General features: G+C 35.7%; 2 protein-coding genes across 13 annotated transcripts in view; one reads left to right on the forward strand and one right to left on the reverse strand.

Annotated features, from left to right (window-relative positions):
* The window catches only part of FGF2 (fibroblast growth factor 2), a gene marked incomplete at its 3' end in the record, with an annotated part of 55,286 nt that extends 45,065 nt beyond the window's left edge, over positions 1 to 10,221 (forward strand). The window contains exon 3 of the mRNA XM_082391421.1: positions 10,036 to 10,221. Coding sequence (XP_082247547.1) covers positions 10,036 to 10,221 — 186 coding nt within the window. The remainder of the gene's footprint in view (positions 1 to 10,035) is intronic.
* NUDT6 (nudix hydrolase 6) overlaps positions 2,286 to 20,216 on the reverse strand; it is a 42,813-nt gene continuing 24,882 nt past the window's right edge. For 7 of the 12 annotated variants that reach the window (XM_082391406.1, XM_082391408.1, XM_082391407.1 and 4 more), the window contains 8 exons: positions 15,233 to 15,287; positions 10,099 to 11,086; positions 9,146 to 9,215; positions 8,783 to 8,852; positions 8,458 to 8,500; positions 7,726 to 7,814; positions 4,060 to 4,162; positions 2,286 to 2,759 (listed from right to left, as the gene is read on the reverse strand). In XM_082391406.1, coding sequence (XP_082247532.1) covers positions 10,689 to 11,086; positions 15,233 to 15,287 — 453 coding nt within the window. In that variant the 3' untranslated portion in view covers positions 2,286 to 2,759; positions 4,060 to 4,162; positions 7,726 to 7,814; ... (2 more) ...; positions 9,146 to 9,215; positions 10,099 to 10,688. Of the gene's footprint in view, positions 2,760 to 4,059; positions 4,163 to 7,725; positions 7,815 to 8,457; positions 8,551 to 8,782; positions 8,853 to 9,145; positions 9,216 to 10,098; positions 11,087 to 15,232; positions 15,288 to 20,216 lie in introns of all 12 variants that reach the window. The other 5 variants (XM_082391411.1, XM_082391410.1, XM_082391412.1 and 2 more) reach the window with 5 other exon arrangements.

The raw sequence follows: 20,216 nt of genomic DNA on the forward strand, positions 1-20,216 counted from the left end.
AGAAGTGTAAATAAGTATTAGTAATAATGTGTAAGGGGTGGCTTTGATGTGTTCTTCTATATGTTGCATGCATGCATAGTAATAAAGGAAAGGGAGCAATTAAACTTGTCTAGATTGGGAAAAATGACCTACAAAGAGGATCTGACATAATGTAGAGGAAGGAGTTTATCAGGCAGTTCGGGAGCAGAGGAATGGAGATCAGGGTATAGATAATTCTAGGACATGGCACAGGCATGGATGCAGAAAGCTTACTAGGGGTTTCTCGAGAATTACAATTCACTACTGCTGGAGGCAGTAGAAGGTAGAAGGGAAGAGATAAGGCTGGAGAAGCAGGTAAACTGCCTGCTGAAGTACCTGATAGCACCATGCTGCTCTCAGCAGTGGGAAGCCATAAAGAGTTTTAAGAAGAGACACATGAGATTTGAATTCAAGAAAGAGCTCTCTGGCAGCAGTGCAGAGGACGGATTTGAGGGGGCCAAGGCTGGTGGAGACAGGCCAGTTAGAAGGCCATGGGCATAGTCCAAGCAAGTGATGATCAGAACCTGGCAGTAACAGGATGAAGAGGATGGAGTAAAGCGCTAGCACTGAGGTTGACCACAGTTAGGAGTAGAGTAGAGGAAAAAGTCAAAGATGACATCCAGGTTTCCAGTTTGGATGAGGAGGTAGATGAGAAAGGGGGAAGAGGAAAAGAGCAAGTTCTGGGAAAAGGTAATACAGGTTCAAATTTAGTCTTATCTAGTTTGAGTTGCCTAAGAGAAATTCAGGTGAAGATGTTCACTACATAGTTGGAATTACGGGTCTGGAGTTTAGAGGAGAGGTGTGTGTTGATATATAGATTTGGGTGTCATAAGCATATATGTGGTGGCTAAAGCAGGGGAATGGATGAGGTTTCCTAGGCAAATAAAAATATAGCTATGAAAGGCTGACTACTTGGAACTTTCACTTCTTCCACTGTTATTTTTTTTTTTTCTACCAGCCTGTTGTCAACTCGGGATGATGTAATACTTTGGGAATGTACTGAAGTAGCATTTTAAATATTTCCAGGACAGTGAATCAATGGGTAATTCTGGATGACCTTGACCTTGTAGAGAGAAGAGGGGTTAACTCTACTCTTCTCACCTCAGGATGTAACAAAACAGTGTGAATTACTTTGTCTCCTGCAATAGTGTTGATTTGGCTACTGTCAGACAGTAAAGGTGGTGGAGGAGGAAAGTAAATACATACAACATTTGCTTCTGTCTCAACTATGGACAACACTAGTCAAATTGACACTAGTCAAAATGGTTTTAAAGCTCTAAACTTTGCTATGTCTGTCTTGTGACTTCAGATTGTTACCCTGTGGTTTTCCACTTATAGAGATTAGAAGATCCAGTAATCTGGTAATCATGGTGGCCCTGTAAGACAGTCATTGGAGGGGTTATTTATCTTGAGAACACAGGCTGGAACACAGGTTCATCTGTAATGATAAAAATAATTGTCAAAAGTGATGAAAACAGAAGCTACTCTACCTTATTAAAATTTTTTTTAAAAAACTGAAGTATAGTTGATTTACTATGTTGTGTTAGTTTCTGGTGTAGAGCAAAGTGATTCAATATATATATATATTTTTCATATTCTTTTCCATTATAGGTTATACAAGATATTGAATATAGTTCCTTGTGATATATACACTAGGACTTTGTTGTTTATCTATTTTATACATAGTAGTTTGTATCTGCTAATCCCAAACTCCTAATTTATCCCTCCCCACTCTTCCCCCTTTGGTAACCATAAGTTTGTTTTCTATGTCTGTGAGTCTGTTTCTGTTTTGTAAATAAATGTCAATGGACATTTAGGTTGAGAAGTTACTCTACAGTGAGTCTTTGAAACTATTGGGGTCTGTAAAAGAGGAGACAGTTTAAGACACCAGACCTAAAACCTGAGCTGTCTTCTCATTCTTAGAGAATTCTCTACAAGTTAGAAGTCAGAGAATTCTGACCTCTTCTCTTGGCACATAGGCATTAAGCTTCCCAAACTGTTGATTCTGTACCATCATCAGAAGCATAAAGTGATCTAAACAGTGTTTTCTAATTTCTTCCTTAGCTAAGCAGGACTTTTCACAAGATTAAGGTCACAGCATTCTATTTAGTCTTAAATATATTTCTGTCCCCTTGGATGTGTGTTAATTCTTCCAGATACAACAGATTTCCTTCAAGCTGGTACAGTAAGAGTTAATTTAGCAATTTATTGACTCAGAAATTTATCACAAACTCTGTAGGGACAAAGCCACAGCTGTTACACATAAATGAAATATTCAGGATTTATCAGTTTTATTTGAGGAAAGGCACCAGCCAAGATCCAGTTGTTCCAGCTCCCGTCACTGGATCTATTCCATGCCAAGGTCACGAGTCAATCTCTAGTCTTACCATTCAATTTGTGTGGCTTGCTGCCTTGTCTCTTCAGCAGCAATCCTCTTTCAGATTAGTCTGGGTGGGCTGTGTCAATTTTCAGATGAAAAAGTAAGTGTCCCTACCCCCAAACAAAGGAGGTGGTGTTGGTGGTGGTTCAGGAAGTGGCATATTTTCCTCTGAGCCAGATCCATAGGCATTGAGCTGTCAACAATAGCAACTTTCAGGCAAGAAATTAAAAGTCTTGACCCTTGGCTATTAATAGCATCTGTTCCACTGTTTAATGGGTTGAGATGAATCACTGATGATGAAAGACACTGTAGCCGGGGATGTCAGCAGGGACCTCACTCAGGTGACAATGGGAAGAGACAACTGGCATGTAAAAAAGAAAAACAAAACAAAACAACTTTGGGATAAGTCCAGTGTTGTGACCAGTAGCCATCATTTGGGGATGCAGATGTTCCTTATTACCTAGAGACACACACTGGGGTTTATGAACTTGCACTTGCCAAAGGCATAATTCTTCCCCTGTTCTTCTACAGGGCCCCATTTCAGACTGCTATGTTATGGCACATCCCTGGGTTCTTCTGCATTTTATCCTGTGTGCGATTCCTACACTGATTTGTAAAACATTGTAGTTTCTTCTCAGAAAGAAGAGCATGCTGGATAATAACACATTTTGGTTTCTAAGAGTCAGGTTAGGTTGATTACTACCAGTTGAGAGTATTAAAAAAGACTAAGTTGTGTACCATTTTTTTTCTCCAACATCTTCACATATTAATGGCATGAATGTATTTAGGCTAAGGATTTCTCACTGTTTGAAACACTTCTTAAGGGTCTTTCCCCTTCTTTGAAGCTAGAAAATATAAATGTTCAAAGAGTAACTATATTTACCTGCCAAAGCCTAAATTTGGAGGCTGAAGTTGAGTAGTTCCTTAATATACAACAGACTCCGTATTCCATTCCATAGCAAAATAAATTTTGTTGCTATGAACAACAGAAGCCCAGGACAAATATTAGGATCTATGATTTCTTCTATGTTCAAAAATTGCATATAATGAGGTTAACTGTAGTCTTAAGTTTAAATCACCAAACAACCTCAGTGTTAGCACTGGTATGAAAAAATCTGCCTGGTCTTTAGCTGCTAGAAAGTTGCACATTGTTTTCTATATTATGCGATAGATTGTGATAACCTAAACAAAATAATTCAGTAAGTATTAGAATGTGTGTGATCTGTGTTGATCTGTAAGAGTCAAATATGCAAAAATTACTTATCGTATCTGAGAATATACATTTAATTACTGTAAAAGTAAAATTTTTTTTACTTATCGAGTAACTTTCTTACCTGAGGGGCCTTACAATGAAATGAAACTTAAAGTAGAGAAAAGAGATTTTTGAGGGTTCACTTATACAGAATGGTGATATATACTGATTATATTTGTCAGAAGAATGCAGTAAAGAAGAATGAATATCATTTTTAAGAGATAAAATACTAGATTAAATGCAAAGGTTACTGCTTAATAAGAATTACTGCTTCTTTTAGAATCCAATCTTATAAAATTTTATATAAGCTACATATATATATTACAATATTAAGATTAAATTTACTTTTAACTTTTTACAATTTGTGTCTTTCTTAGTTTGTTTTGAAATAGTCAACACTGATACTTACACATCATGTCTGTTTTTAATTCTCAGAAGCGGTGTAAGCAAAAGTATTCTTGGACTCATGTTGAGCAAACTCTCTCATAAGCCAAAACTGCAAAATCAAAGTACTGTAAAAGAACAAACAATCCAAAAAACAGAGCATGGGGGAGTGAGCATAAGGGTCAACCTAACATTTAGCAGTGCACGAGAATTCTGAGGCCAATACATAAGGACAGGGGATGGCGGGGGGCGGCAGGGGGAGAAGAATTTACTCTAGTTCTTATTTTCTTATAGTATGCCAGGGCTTTAAGGTTGTTTTAAAGGCTTAAAAATTGTTAAAGATTGGGAGGGATCTTAAAGATCATCTAATCCAGTCTTATTTTACAGATGAGAAAAGTAAGGTTCAGAGCGGTTAAGTGACTTGCTCAAAGATACAAGATAGTTAGGGATCAAGGCAAGACTGGAATCCCGGTTTCCTGGCTCGTAAAGATCCTCACAGATGTTGTTAGGATGGTCATACTCTTGCAATGGGTCACCTGGCTTAGTTTCCTCAGGGACTAAATTAGTCCATAAAATTAGACTATATTCTATATTTCAGTACTTAGGCTGGATTTTCCTTGGTCTTAGTTCCTTTGTTCTTATTTAGATTTTGCAGTGCCACTGAATGGTATTTTTACTGTAACCTATATAAAAGTTTCATTTATTCATTAATTTAGTAAATATTTATTGATCACTATGTGCCAGGCACTGATATAGCAATAGAATAGAAGAAAAACAACAGAAGAAAATCTCCACCCACCTGGCATTTATAGTATGGTGAAATAAAGTGGATATGTATATATAAATAAATGATCTGTATTTGGATATTGTAGAACACAGAAATGAATGAGATGCTTTTATCCCTCATAGTGTAACTAGAGTTACTAAATTCAGTTACTTGAGATTCTTTTTTTGTGGTCATACTTGTAGCCCTAAGGTCAGGTTTTTAAAAAAAATACATTTTGATTTTAGAATAGTATTAGGTTTACAGAAAAGTTGTGAAGATGCAGTACAGAGAGTTTCTGTATACTCCACACCCAGCTTCTCCTATTAACATGTTACATTAGTATGGTACACCTGTCACGACTAATGAACCAATATTGATACATCATTATTAGCTGAAGTTCACACTTTATTCACATTTCCTTAATTTTTACCTCACGTCCTTTTTCTGTTCCAGGATCCCACTCAGGATACCACATTTAGTCATCATGTTTCTATAGTCTCCCTTAGATCATGACATTTCCTTAGACTTTCCTTTTTTTGATTACTTTGACAGTTTGAGGAGTACTGGTCAAGCATTTGTTAGAAGGTCTTTCAGTTTGAGTTTGCCTGATGTTTTCCTCATGATTAGACACGGGTTATGAGTGTTTGGGAGGTAGATCACAGAGGTAAAGTACTATTTTCATTGTATCGTTTCAGGGAACATGCTTATCACTAATAATATTAACCTTGGTCAGCTGGCTGAGGTAGTGTTTGTCTCCACTGTAAAGTTACTGCTGTTTTCCCCTCTCCATACTGTATTTGGAAGAAAGTCACTATACACAGTCTACATTGAAGAGATGGGAGTCGGGGCGGGGGAGGTTTATGCTCCGTCTCCTGGAGGAGGAAGTATCTGCATAAACTATTTGGAATTCTTTTGTATGAGAAACAACTTCTTTTATTTAGTTAGTCATGTATATCAGTATATATGCATGGATATTTATTTTGTACTTTGGGTTGTAATCCAAAACTGTATTATTTTGTTGTTCAAATTGTTTCAGCTTTGGCTATTGGGAGCTTTTTCATTTGGCTCCTGTATTCTTTGACATACCCCAGTCAATGTGGGGTTTTCTGAGCACTTCCTTATTTTATGTCCTCTAGGAGTGCTCCAGTCTCATCTTGTATATTCCCTACTCCAGCCCAGAATGAGCCATTTCTCTAAGGAGGCTTGGTTCCTTCTACTGGAAAATGGTATCAGAAACCAAGATCTGGGCGTGCTTGTTGCTACCGAGGTGTGTCTGCTTCCAGGCCCTCTTATCTGACCGAGCAAGGAATATAGGCATATACCAATCTGGATATATATATATATATATATATATATATATATATATATATATATATATATATACATAACTATAAATATTTCTATATTTAACCATCTGTATTCAACTAAAAATGAGTACATACTGATGTTATCCAACCCTAATCCAACAGTATCACATGAACCATTTTAGCCTTCCCTGCTGGCTTGTCTGTAACTACCCACTCCAATAGTGAGAAACCTGGTTCCTATCATTTCCTAGGGTCAGTTTTTCATTATGTGTAAATATCTCACATCAGTTTACTTTCTTTTGAAATTTCAAAGTAAATTAAATATATAGACAAAATACAAATCAAACTATTTAAAATGTTGATTATGCTTTTTCAAACTCTCTTTGATTCTTTCCTATTCAGATGCCCCTACAAGGGGTCAAATTTCCAGCACCATCTTTAAAATCATTAGCATCACTGTTATCAGTATCAACAAATGGTTATTGCGCCCCTTATGTAGGACCATAAGCTAAGCTAGTTCATGTGGATAATGTTCAGGCAAGTCTTGAGGTGTGGCCTACCACTGATGCATGACAGATTTATATTACTCTCATACATATACATCTACATTCATTTTTTAGATTCCATACCTTTTAGAATTGAGAATATGGCTTATTGGAATTATTGTAACTTAAAACACTTCTCAGCATTCCAAATAAATTAGTACTTTTCAAGTTCCAGTTCTGTGGTTATTAGCATTAGTAACAGGGAAAGAAGGTTACGTGATTTGTCTCTTGCAGAGTATGCGCTCAGTAAACACTCTTTATCTCCTTCAGGACATCTAATATTTATCTCAAACTCAACATGTCCAAAACTGAATTCCTAATCTTTCTCTATAAAACCTGTTCCCACTCATAGCTTTCCCCATCTCAGCAAGTCCATCATCTAGAACATAAACTTCAGTGCCACCCTTGATTCCTCTATATCTTACACTGCACATCTGATCTGTCAGGAAACTGTGTTGACTCTACTTTCAGAATACATCCAGAAGCAGATAGCTTCTTACCATCTCTGCTGCTACCACCGTGGTCTGAGTCTCCCTCTCTGTCTAGGTTACTGAGCAAGCCTCTAATGGGTGTATCTGCATCTGCCTTTGGCCCAGAGTAATCTTGACAGCCAGAGTAATCCTGGAAAAATGTCAGATCATGCTCAGAAGTCTACAATGGCTTTTCAATTTCTCAGGATAGAAGCCAAAATACTTACAATAGCCTATAAATCTCCTATCTCATTACCTCTCTGACTTCATTTCCTTTCCCCTTCAAACCCTCTGCTTCATTTACACTGGCCTTCTTGCTGCCCTTCACACACTTTAGGCATGATCCTGTTGTAGGGATTTTACACTGGCTTTTCCCTCTGTCTGCTTGGGATGCTGTTCTCTGGTATCTGGAGGGTTAACTCCAGCTCCTTGAGGTTTTTGCTCAAATATCACTTTCTCAGTAGAGCCTGCTGCGGCCGTGCTAGTTAATACTGCAGCCTCATCTGTACCCACACCACTCCCCATCCCTCTTATCCTCTCAGTTTTACTTTTTCCCATAGGATGTATCGTATTTTAGCGTACAATTTATTCAATTATGCTTACTGCTTATTTTGTGTCTCCCCCAGTGAGAATTTGACCAGCACAAAGGCAGGGATCTTTGTTCAGTTTTGTTCACTGATGTATCCCAGTGCCTAGAAGAAAAAAATTACGTTAAATGAATAAATGCATTATTTGAACTGTGTGCTTTCTGTATCCCAAAATTATTCTTAAATTAAAAAAAAAAAAGGAAAATGTAATTTGATGAAAAGGTGTCAGATGGATACATGGGCAAAGGGTGTCCACAATCTGAAATAAGTTACTAAGAGCCTTGAGGTTTATTTATTCTCCCGATTTTATTTATTTATTATTTTTTTTGGAGTATAGTTGCTTTACAACGTTGTGTTAGTTTTTGCTGTACAGCAAAGTGAATCAGCTATACGTATACATATATCCCCTCTTTTCTGGATTTCCTTCCCATTTAGGTCACCACAGAGCACTGAGTAGAGTTCCCTGTGCTATACAGTCGGTTCTCATTAGTTATCTGTTTTATACACAGTAGTGTATATATGTCAATCCTAGTCTCCTAATCCATGAGCCTTGAGTTTTAGATTCCTCATTTGTTAATGAGTATATATGATACATTATGTCACAGGATTGTTGTGGTATTTAAATAAAATGATATGCATGAGAGCAGTCAATAACCATGAATTAAGGGATTTCCCAGCTCCTGGGCCTATATAAAATAAGGCTTGAAGGCAAGGTACAATTTGTTATAAGCCTTTAGAAGCTACTTACCCACTTCCTCTGTGATGTCATTCCTCTGAAGATCTCCTTTTCTCTTAAGTTTGAAATGGTGAGCAGTTAAACATTGAGTATAGGAAAAAAGCTCTATGAATATGTTTATAAAGGTTAAAGAAATTACACTGCATCAGTTTTTAACAGGATTATTGACATCACAACCAATGAAGATGATTTGTAAACTTAGGATGGAGAGAACTGAAAATTGCTTAAAATGGGATGTTAGATGCATGCTTTTACTGTGACTGAATTTTGGCTCTACTACCCATTAAAAAAAATGCAGTTTGTTTTCAAGTGCACATCAGCTGTTTAGTAAACTTACATGTCTGAATGTTCAGCACAGATGCACAATTTCCTTCTCTCCCCTCTGTGTAAAAAGGTACAAGTAACCTCTGTTTAAAAAAAAAAAAAATTGTGGTTTCCATAATGTATCAATATTATCCACTTAATCCCTGGTACTGTTTCTTTTCTCTAAAATACTAGCAACTGGCTGAGAAGGCAAATATTACTGGCATGGTATGTATCCCAGTTGGCCAAGCATTACAGGGAGTGCTAACTAGCAAGGTGGGGCAGCCTGTAGGCTGACTGAACACCAAAAAATGAGCATATCAACGTCCTAAGGATAACTGACTGATGTGGTTTAGGTCTGTTTCTGGGAAATTAGCCCATGAAGCTCAATGCTGACCTTTCATGCTATCTTTATGATTACATGACTTTTCCTTTCACGCCTTACTTTTCGACTCCTGACCTTAAACCTGGAATAGAGAAAGAGGAAGATTTTTATTGGTGGCACTGAAAAATGACAAGATAAAGTAAAACAAACAGGTTAACTTCAGTTAACAAAGGAAGCACAATAATTTCACCAAAGGTAGCAAGTATTGGCTACAGAGTATCTGTGTTACTCTACTGTTAAGTGTTCCACTGTTATTACATTTGAATCTCTTTGAAAATCATGAGACAGTCCTGGGTATCGTACAGCTGGGTCCTTGTGCAATGTATGCTTCTTTGTAAGGCTACCTGTGATTTATTTGCACTTAAGTTGCTTTCTTAGTAAGTTACAAAAAAAAATGAGCAAACTAGGTAAGTTTGCATTTCAATTTTTAAAAGTTCAGTTAACAGTAGTCAAAACATTAAAGCCAAGTAAATATCCAGTAAAATTCTTATCTCTAGAAGCCGACTACAGGAGCTATTAATCACTTTTAGGTCTTTCTTGTTATTGGATGTATGTCTCTTTTGGAGACCACTGAAATCTATGTTCATGGGATGTTTCAAGCCTGAGCCTGTGTGGTTCCTACACCACCTGTGTGCTCTTGCTGCCTAGCACCTGACCTGTCCATTGTGGGGCTGGAGAATGGTCCTTGGACTGCTCCTCCGAAGAAATGTGCTTGAAATTGTCCTGCTGATATGCTGTGTTCCTGTCCTGCGTCTTTCTGCAGACATAGATTGTGTCAGATTTTGGCCTGTTGAGTCTCACTAGTTTGATTGTCCTGCTGAACCCAAAGCACTGTGTACTGTCATTAAATATTTAACATGAAAAGTATGACAATAACTACTAATTTTTCCTTTGTTTTTCAGAAATGTGTTACAGACGAGTGTTTCTTTTTTGAACGATTGGAATCTAATAACTACAATACTTACCGGTCAAGGAAATACTCCAGTTGGTATGTGGCACTGAAACGAACTGGGCAGTATAAACTTGGACCCAAAACAGGACCTGGGCAGAAAGCTATACTTTTTCTTCCAATGTCTGCTAAGAGCTGATCTTAATGGCAGCATCTGATCTCATTTCACATGAAAGAAGAGGTATATTTTAGAAATTTGTTGATGAAAGAAAAAGAAAAATGTATACAGCTATCTGCTCAGTTTAGGTAACTGGTCAGATAACCTTTTATCTAACAGTAAAATATTTAACCATTGCCTTAGTAAAACAACAACAACAACAAAAATTCCTGGAAAATGCATAGACTTCCAGTTTTTATATAGCATTTGCCTTTATCCAGTGAAGCTTACTTAGAGCTACAATCTTTTTCATACATTTGCTTCATCTGAAAAGAGGCTTTTAAAATGTGCATACGTACAAACAAGTTGTCTTCATGGAAATCATAGACATTAGAAAATTTAAGTCAGATATTTAGTTAACCCAAATGTCCACTACTTCTTATAATATGGCACACATTAATCTACAGGTACAATTTACTTAAACATTTTAAAACCATGTAAATATAAATTTAATCCATTCCTGTCATAGTTTTATAACTGTCTGGCAGTTCCTTGTGATAGATTTTATAGAACAAGCCTGTGTAAACTGCTGGAAGTTCTTCCACGGTCAGATCAATCTTGTCAAACCCTTCTCTGTATCCATACAGCAGCAGCCTAGCGACTCTGCTGGTGATCGGAGTTGTATTTTCAGTCTTGACTAGGTCACTGAGATCCATCCACTCACACCTTAAGCATTCACGCTGGCAAAAATTTATGGTGAATGAATATGGCTTTAAGCGGCAGATAATATACATATCTGACTTCCCAAAAGCTCCAGGATGGGTGTGCTGTTGCCGAATACTCAGGAGGGACCTGAATTCTGACTTTATACCAGTCTCTTCAAAAACTTCTCGAACTGCTGTATCTCCTACATAGAAGAAAATGTACAAATCAATAAGGATCACATTTTTAGGAATTTAATCATCAAAGATTTTCAAGAAGCATTTTCTAAACGCTCGAAAGCAAAACTTTACCCTAAGAAAATAAAGTTTTCAATGTAAACTCTTTGCCTTCTGGACATCCTGAAGTACCAAAGTATTTTCTTACCAATGTATATCTAAGAAGCTTTTGAAATTTTGAATATTTCTTTGGCTGCTACTTGCAGGCTTACCCACTTATATAGATATTTTGGGAGTCACATTTTTAAAAATTCTTCCTGCTTTATTTCCCCAAAGGTGAAAACATAGGTTGCAAAGCTGCAGTTAATATTCCTATGTATTTTTTCATTATTATCCTGTTCCTGATTACCCATCAAAACTGCCTAAATTTATAAACATCAGAATTGAGAAAAAGTGATCAATTCTTCTTTATACAAGTCTGGAGAGCTACAGAATGTACTGAACTATGAAATGATTCAGCTCTCCCCTGGTGTCTCCTGGGACCGTCAAGCCTCTGAAGTCATAGAGCAGACTCCTTTATAACCATTTTGTTATGCTCTTGTAGTTATCCTGTGAGTGCAATCCCACCATGGTTAATTTTTGGCATTTTCTTTGTTTCTTGCAATTTCAAAGAACTTGGATTCATTCCTCCAACAGCAAAATGCTGCAGTCATTTCATCAGAAGTTTTCAAAAAACTTGCAATTTACAGAATTTTATAATACAACTAGGGTCTTCACATTTTATAAGGTTGATTTTTCAATAATATGCAAATTTCTGGGACAGGATTTTTATTGCCATTAACTTATTTTTGTGGCTGCTTTTTCTAAATATCCAGACGAACCTCCTACATGGGATTTCTCTAATTTTGTGATGCTCTGTCATTGTCTCCCAAAGTGTTTATGAGAAGCCCCTAAAAAAGCTGCCTTCCTTGCCTATTTGCTGGGAAGCTTCACAATTGCCACAGGTACAAATTTTTGTTCAACTACCCTTTAATGCCTCCATTTTCTTGTTTGTCAAATTGTCAATTATATTTGTCTCCTTAGTAGTCCTACTAGTGAGGAATAGGCAAGGAAGAGCAAGTCCTTGAAAGAAAAAAAAATGTCTCAATGTTTTTTCTGATAAACAGCTCTGGAAATATGCACAGGAAGAGTAAAGTGTTGTTTAATATATAAGACATTTGTCTGCCATATTTGAATTATATGTGGACTTCCCTTATAATTTAGATTTGCCTTAGGTTAAACATGGTTAGAAATTATATTTTTAAACTGAAAACATAAAAGAAGAATTTATATGTTAAGAAAAGGAAAACTTGCCTTAATAAGATAGATAATTTTTAGTAGTATACATGTTTGTTATTACATTTGTTAAAGATTGTGGCAGTAGTCTTAAATTTTACACGTCATTTGCTGATCTGACTTAAAAATTGTTTAAATGTTTATTTTTATTCTTTAAACACTTTGAAAAATGACCATGGGGATCTTGTTTAGCTTTTAGCAACGCTAATCAAGAGTTTGGCATTTAGTTCCTGAGTCTGGCCTGCTGGTGTGTTATGGAAGCACAGGACGGGGCTGTGAGCGAAATCTGCCCTGCTCAGCAGTCACCACAGCAGTTGATTCAAAATTGCTGCTGCCTGGGTAGTTTGATCTGTTTAATTTGAATCCATGATATTGACTAGACTAAAAACTGAATGGGCAAAATAAGCGCTTTTGTATCTAGAAGAACCCCTTCCATCTTAAGATTGAAATCTCTTCTCCAAAGATTTTACCATGAATTTAAAGATTTTTTTAATCTAGATAAAGTGCTTTATTCTCGTGTACCTTTATTATTTTAATGTACTGTAAGCTAAATTGAAATAACTGTTTTATAGGTTTGAAGAACATAGGAAAAACCAAGAGGGTTTTTGTTTTTATTTTTGCTGGTTGAAAGATATGTTTAAAAACGTCATAGTGTTTTGTTTAAAGGACAGTAATGAAATGGAATTTATATTTGTTATTTCTATTTTCTAATATTTAATAGGATTAGATTGAAATAAAATAAAAACTGTGTAGAATATGGGTTTTCCTGGTGTTTCCCTCTGACTCTGGTACACTGATGAGCTCTGATCAGACCCCCCCTGCTTTAAAGACCTTTGGCTATGCAGGGATGCTCTTCCTGTCAGTGGTAAATGAGATTTTTTTTCAGGAAGGCAGCTTCTCCATTTTTAACCTTGTACATGTATTGTACTCTTAGGGTATTATATGAAAACCTAAGGATTGCATTCTATTTTGTATAATCCCCCTTAATTTTTTTTTTTTTTTAAGCACTACGGACAATAGTGCTTCATTTACCTAGTAGTATCAAAGAATGAAGGATTCCAAACAAATGTGCTTCTCAGTTAACTACTGTTTACTGCTTAAGAGCCAATATGAATGCTTGCACATTTGTGATGGCAGTATACCTAAAGTATATTACATACTTTCCTAAAAACAGAGCTTAAAGAAAATAATTTAAATAATTCCTGGATGATTTGGCTTCATCATTAAGAATAATCTATTATTGTACTGTTACAAAATAGAAATGCCCTCTATACATAGTCTTCCAGATCTCTACTGTCAGTTATCATTTCTAGCTGCTTTCAGGGTTTTATCAGTTCTGAGGCAAAGCTTCAATTTATACTACTCCTAGATAGTGTGGTGAATGCCAATTGCTGCTTTTTTCTTAATTCCACATGGTGACGTGTATATACGATCTCTGAATAGGTGGGTTGTTGTGACAACCACAAACACACAAAAAAAGTAGTGAATTCCTAATAATATGGATTTGAAGTGTTCTGGAGTACACTCAAACCTACAATTATACACATTTGGCTTGGAAATGTGTTTCTTCATTTACATTTAAATATATCTGAAACTCAGACTATCCATAAAAACTCAAATGAGAAAAGTCAATTCATTTGAGAAGGCAAGACTCAGAAGAGGAAGCTACACAAACCTTCTCCTGTAGATGGCTGTTTGCCCAGTATCGACTGGATAAGGATGTAAAACATAAACTTAACTAGTTCACATGATCTCATATCACATAAGGATACTGTGAGATCATCAGGAGTTCTAGAATAAATGTCCTTCTCTTTCAACACTTGCACCACTACAAAATCCTTTTTATTTCAACAGAAGGCCTAGCGAACTCTAAGCAAAAGGTCAGTAAGTACCTAAAAAACAAAATTTGCTATGGATATATCTGAATGTAGTGAATTTACTTATAGGATATTAGGAGTTGATTCTATACTATGTATAGGGCATTTTTAATTTGTGGAACATTAAAAAAAATCATTTCAAGTATATATATATTTAAAATACTTAAAAATAATTTAGGACATTGCCTTCATATAAATGATGGCTAAAGAGACTAGGGGACATACATATTGAGGGAAAAGTCATAGACAAATAGTACTGATATGAAATGAGTTGATTTATTATGCTAGGGACTGCACTTGACCCAATGGTTTAAGGAATAGGTAGGAAAACTCAGTTTCTATTCTTTCCTTCCTGTAAAATCCTGACATAATGAGCTCAGTAGATTGTTTTAGGAAGTTATCTCTCATTTCAGACTTTCTCATATGAGACATTTTACTATGTTTTGGCTTTCTGACTATCCAAAATAAACAGTAGATAAAATTTTCATAAACAGAAGAATTATGTCACCACTGTTCTATAATTGACTTTATAAATAATTCTTATTTCACAATTCATTTAAAAGTTACTCTTCATCCTTGTGTGATAGAATGCTCAAGAATTTGTTTTATCATAGTTTAATTCCAACAATTTTAGTTATATTCAAAATAACCCTTAATGCTAAACTTGACTGATGTACATCCAAAGCTTCTCATTTTCAAGCAAGTTAATCTAGAAGCAGTCCTAAGCAGAAAAATAGGTGTTATGCTCCTAATGGTATTATTTATAACAATGAAATAAGTTGTAATATTAGAAGTTTTGCTGCTAATTTTATATCATCCCTGAAGTAACTTCACTGAAATTTTCTGACTTAGTCTAAATCAATTAGAAAAGTTAAAATCTTATTCTCAGCTCTAGAGCAAGAAAGTAAACATATGAATTTCCTCAACATTTTCAAGTCAATTAAAGATATGTAAAATACACACCAATATCTTCTCCAGGCTCTGACAGGCCTCCTGGAAACTTCCACATATTTTTCAACTGCAGTATAAAATCAGAAAATAAAGTTAACATACCTTTTATTCACTAACATACACAAACACACAGAGATGCCACAAAATTTACTCATAATTGGTCAAAGTGGTTGAGAATTTATTTTTTGGTAATTACACGCAAATTTTTTTCAGCTTCTTTCCTCACGCCTCCCTTCTTTTTAGGGGAAACTGGTGACTTGTGAAACCTTTTCCCACCTTTTTCTTCAGGAACTAGAAGTGGTTTTGTTTGGTTAATGTGATAAATTCTGTATGAGTGAAACAGTGGGGGGGAAACATCTACTGAATTTGTGTAGTTATAAAAATTTTGCTGCTAGTTTATTAAAAAATAGAGGAATCTTACTGATGCTGCTATAAATAAGTAGAAAATACAGTATAAATTTAATCACTAAAGTATGCTTTTAATTTTCACATTTACTTTCTGTATTGTGTGTCTAATCAGATATGTTAATCTTAAGATTTCCCTTAATATCTGTGTTAATGATTTTATGTAAAAATGTAACTGCTTTTCATGGGAAGTGTGAATAAAATTGATTAGTTTACGTTTGTGGCTTTTTGTATATCATTTCTTTTTTTGGTGGGGAGGAGCAGGTGGGAAGATCTGATCTAGGAATGGGGATACATATGGAAAACTGATTTTAAATAATTCTGAAGTGACATGGGACAATATTCTTATGGCTGACACGATTATTTTTTCCTGTTCGGATTCTGTTGTATCAATCCATCACCATGATAAAAGCTGAAGAATGAGAAATTATGACATCCTCATAAAGGGACTGCAGCTTGGAGCCAGTACACCTCATACTCTTCATTCATAAAACAAATTTATGGACCTTTACTGGTGTGCTTTGTGACCTACTCATTTCCTGCACAAGAGCTTCTTAAAGAATGTGTCATTTCCCAACTATGCTAGGTTGGAGCCCAGTGGCATGGTTCCCAGAGTTTCCACAGACTTGATTTTGTGGGTGCAGAATTGAGGCTTTCCACCCTTCTGTGTCTGGCTCAGACTTGAGATTAATTTATAAAGCATATTATGGTTTACTTTTTTAATGTAGAAATATATCTCTAAGAATATCTCAACATTAATGCATTGTCTTTGGGGTTCCATTTTGAAATTGTTCCAGAAGCTATGTTTCTACAAAAACTATGCGGTCTTTTGTCTGCTAGTATATTAAACTTCACCACCACCAATTGTTTCTAACAAAAGAAATGTTATAATAGGGCAAACAAATAATTCTCCAAAACAAAATCAACTTTTAAAAATCTTTACCTAGACCTGATTACAAATAATTGGAAACTGTTGATTAAATTTGGAGATATGAACTTATTAGCAGGGGAAAATGCTAGCTATAAGGATTGAAAACAGCTCACACACATTTGATTTTGATTATTTCATAAACCTTAGGCACGGAAAGATTATTTTTATGCTGGTGATTAGTCTGCGATATTTTCTGGCATCAATTAGGTTTAAAGAGCTTATTTTAAAACAGCTTCCTCCTCCCCAAAAGCCTGAGCTTACAGTTAGTTCTAAGTGGTAGGTTGAGAGGCCTAAGTTTGAAAAAACTGGTTAATATTGTAGATATGATAGATTAGTGGAGGGACAAGTAGGTCTTCTCACTTTTTTTTTTTACATTAAAAAATACTCTCACTAGCTGGGTTTAGCAATATAATAATAATAAATATTACTAGGTAATGTATATTGAATGTCCACTATGTTCCAGACACTATGCTACATGCTTTAATAATTATACACATTTAAACTTTATAGTAACCCCACAAGAAACTATTATTGTTCCCATTTTTATTTTTTTCCATTTCTTTTTTTATTGAAGTATAGTTGATTTACGATATTGTGTTACAGCAAAGTGTACAAGTGTACAGCAAAGTGATTCAGTTATACATATATTTTTTTCAGATTATTCTCCATTATAGGTTATTATAAGATATTGAATACAGTTCCCTGTGCTATATAGTGAATCCTTACCACTTATTGTTCCCATTTTAGAAGTGATGAAACTGAGGACAAATAGGTTAAATAACTTACCTGGAGTGACACAGTGTGTAGCAAAACTCACAGTTAAAATCCAGGCGATCTGATTCTAATCATCTTTTAAGAAATTTAAAAAGTTGGTTTGCTATTTTCACACTAATCCTTTACCACCATTCGCTGCTTTTTCATATATCTTTTGATCTTCAGATCTCATTGGAACATTCTATATAAACCCAACCAGAATCTGTATCTTAGTCTTACATTCCTCCAGGGTTTGTGAGTTTGAACTAAAACCTAGTTTGGTATCAAACGTCTTTGTATCTACCTCTTGCCTGTGAGTTCCCTATCAAGAATCGTTTGATTGGCATGAGATTTATTACTCTGCTAGTGATTTACTATTACTCTGCTAGTGATTTACTACTACTCTGCTAGTGATTTACTGTTACTCCACTAGTGATTTACTGTTACTCTGCTAGTGATTTACTATTACTCTAACACTTCCAGTATATTGTTTCATAGGGGAAAAATTACTGAGGAAGGGGTAAGGTTGGGTTTTGAATATGAACAGAAACCCACAGTTTCTGTTTTCATCTTTATTCTCCCTTCCAATAAAAGACAAAACATCTCTATGCTTCAAGTGTAAAATTCCAAGATCCTTTTCTCCCTAATCTTAAAAAAGGAAATTCCCACTCTCTTCTGAAAGAAATATTCTACTCAGACATTCTCGTGCCTCTTTGCTTGTTGGGTCCTACCCAACATTCACATATATGACCCCTCCCTGCTTTGAGTTAGTGAGGTCATCTAGTTTCTGAAGCATATCTGATCTGATTTTTACATACTACAAAGGGCAGTTTTCCTTTTAAGTTATAAAAATGTGTGATTTTAAAGCATATTTAGAGTAATTCCAGCATATTGTAGAATGGTGAATGTGATGATAAATTTTTCCTATACGTTTGCCAATTATAAATATGTGTGTGTGTGTGTGCGTGTGTGTGTGTGTTTGTAGGTGTGAGTGTAAAATAGAAGCGAGTGTAAATGATGTACAGTGGTCCCACCAATCACTGGAACCTCTCTCCTTCCTCGGTGTTAGGAACTGCTAGCCCCAATAGTAGGCATTTTGGATATCAACAAAGGGTATTATTTTTTTAATGCATTCTTCATACTAACAGAGTGTAAGATATTTTCTGTTAAGGCAATTTCAGTTTAATACCACTGTTTCTTATAAAACCTATCCTGAAGATAAACTCAAGTTTATTTTAGCGTTTCTAGAATGGGTAGATAGGAATGACTCATTTTCTGATCCTTTTTCTCACTATTTTTCCAACCCCACAGACATCTTCTGTTTTCCTAAGCAGATGATTAGCTTCAGGATCTTCCCTGGGTGTGGCTGCTGAAATCCTAACTAGGAATTTGTGTAAACAGAACCCCCCAAAGACTATTAATTTCTTTCAAATAGAAACTGTCTAATCTCAAGAACCTAGAACAAGGGTACAGACTTGCTAGCCTCTTCCTTTTGGTTCTTATATTATTTGACTTTATCATTCTTCCCTAACTCAAACTTGGTCAGATGCCTGAGATCTCATTATCTTTTCTTTTCACTGTTCTGGTCTTTAATGCTGCTACTCTCACTCTTCAGAATTCAGAGCCACTGTGTTTAGATAAATCTAATTAACTACAATATTATCACTGTTATGAGACAGATGCTACCACAGAGATGTCTTAATAAGTTTGTTCATTCATTCACTAAAAATTTACTGAGTGCTAGGTTTAGGGCATACAGAAAATTAATGCACAATATAGCAAGGCTAGTCATTCTCTTTCTCCTTATACTAATGTATTTTTCTTAATAACATTCACCATCACTTTATATATTATTTATTCATTCACTTATTATTTGTATCTTACCTATTTGAATATAAGCTCCAAATGTAGAAACTTTGCTTTGTTCACTAATGTTTACTTAGAGCTTAAAACAGAGCCTACAACATAGTTATGTACAGGAACTCAGTAATGTTTGGCAAATGAATGAATAGCTCCCTACCATTAACTCAGCTCTTTAGCAACTGGTTTACAAGGTCAAGCCACTGTTAGGTCTTTTGTTCCTCAAAATCATGGGGCAGGGACAAAGGAAGGGACTGTATGGGTAGGAAAGGAGGAAGGACATGTTTTAAGTATTTCAGCTTTGAGTTTGGGTGTGCATTTGCTCATGCAAAGAAAGGAGAAAAAATGGCTCAGATGTCTGAAAATAATGCTAATTAGTTATTTACAGCTAATAGCTATCATTTATGCTTAAATTCCACTTAACACCAAAATAATTACAGAAATTAAATATGATTTAGTCTCACTTTATACTTTTTATTACAACATTGAGCTATACATTAATACTCAGTTTTTATATTTTATTGCTCTGTTAGATAGATCTCTGTTTATAACTTAAATCAAAACCCTAGGTAAGAGTATCACTTCTATTTAATTCACAAAGAAACCAAAGTCTTATATAATTTGAATTTGTTTCTAACTTCTGCTAATCCCAACTGCCTAGAAGCATGGTGGGTATCATGATTAGATTCTGAGCAGCAGTACTTTCTCATTCTTAAAGAACCAATCACTGGCAAGACTGAAAACCAGCAAATGAAGAATCTGGATGCCCAGGGTTCTAGTTTGGAGGTCCTCAAACTTGACCGTGCACCTAAAACACCTGGAGGGCTTGTTAGCACACAAATTGTTGAGCGGCATCCCCAGAGTTTGATTCATCAGGCCTGGGGGTGGGGCAGGGGTGTGAGAGTGTGTGGTTTCTAAGAAGTTGACACTATTATCGTCCCTCAGCTTCCAATTCAGCCTCCGTGCTCTGCCTAGTGATGCTGGAGCTGGGACTCTGCTGAGCAGTTTTGGTCTTGCCAACTGACTCCCTGTTAGGGCTCCACCAAC

The sequence above is a fragment of the Balaenoptera borealis genome, assembly GCF_965194805.1.
Source record: "Balaenoptera borealis genome assembly, chromosome: 4".
Classification (NCBI taxonomy): Eukaryota; Metazoa; Chordata; class Mammalia; order Artiodactyla; family Balaenopteridae; genus Balaenoptera; species Balaenoptera borealis.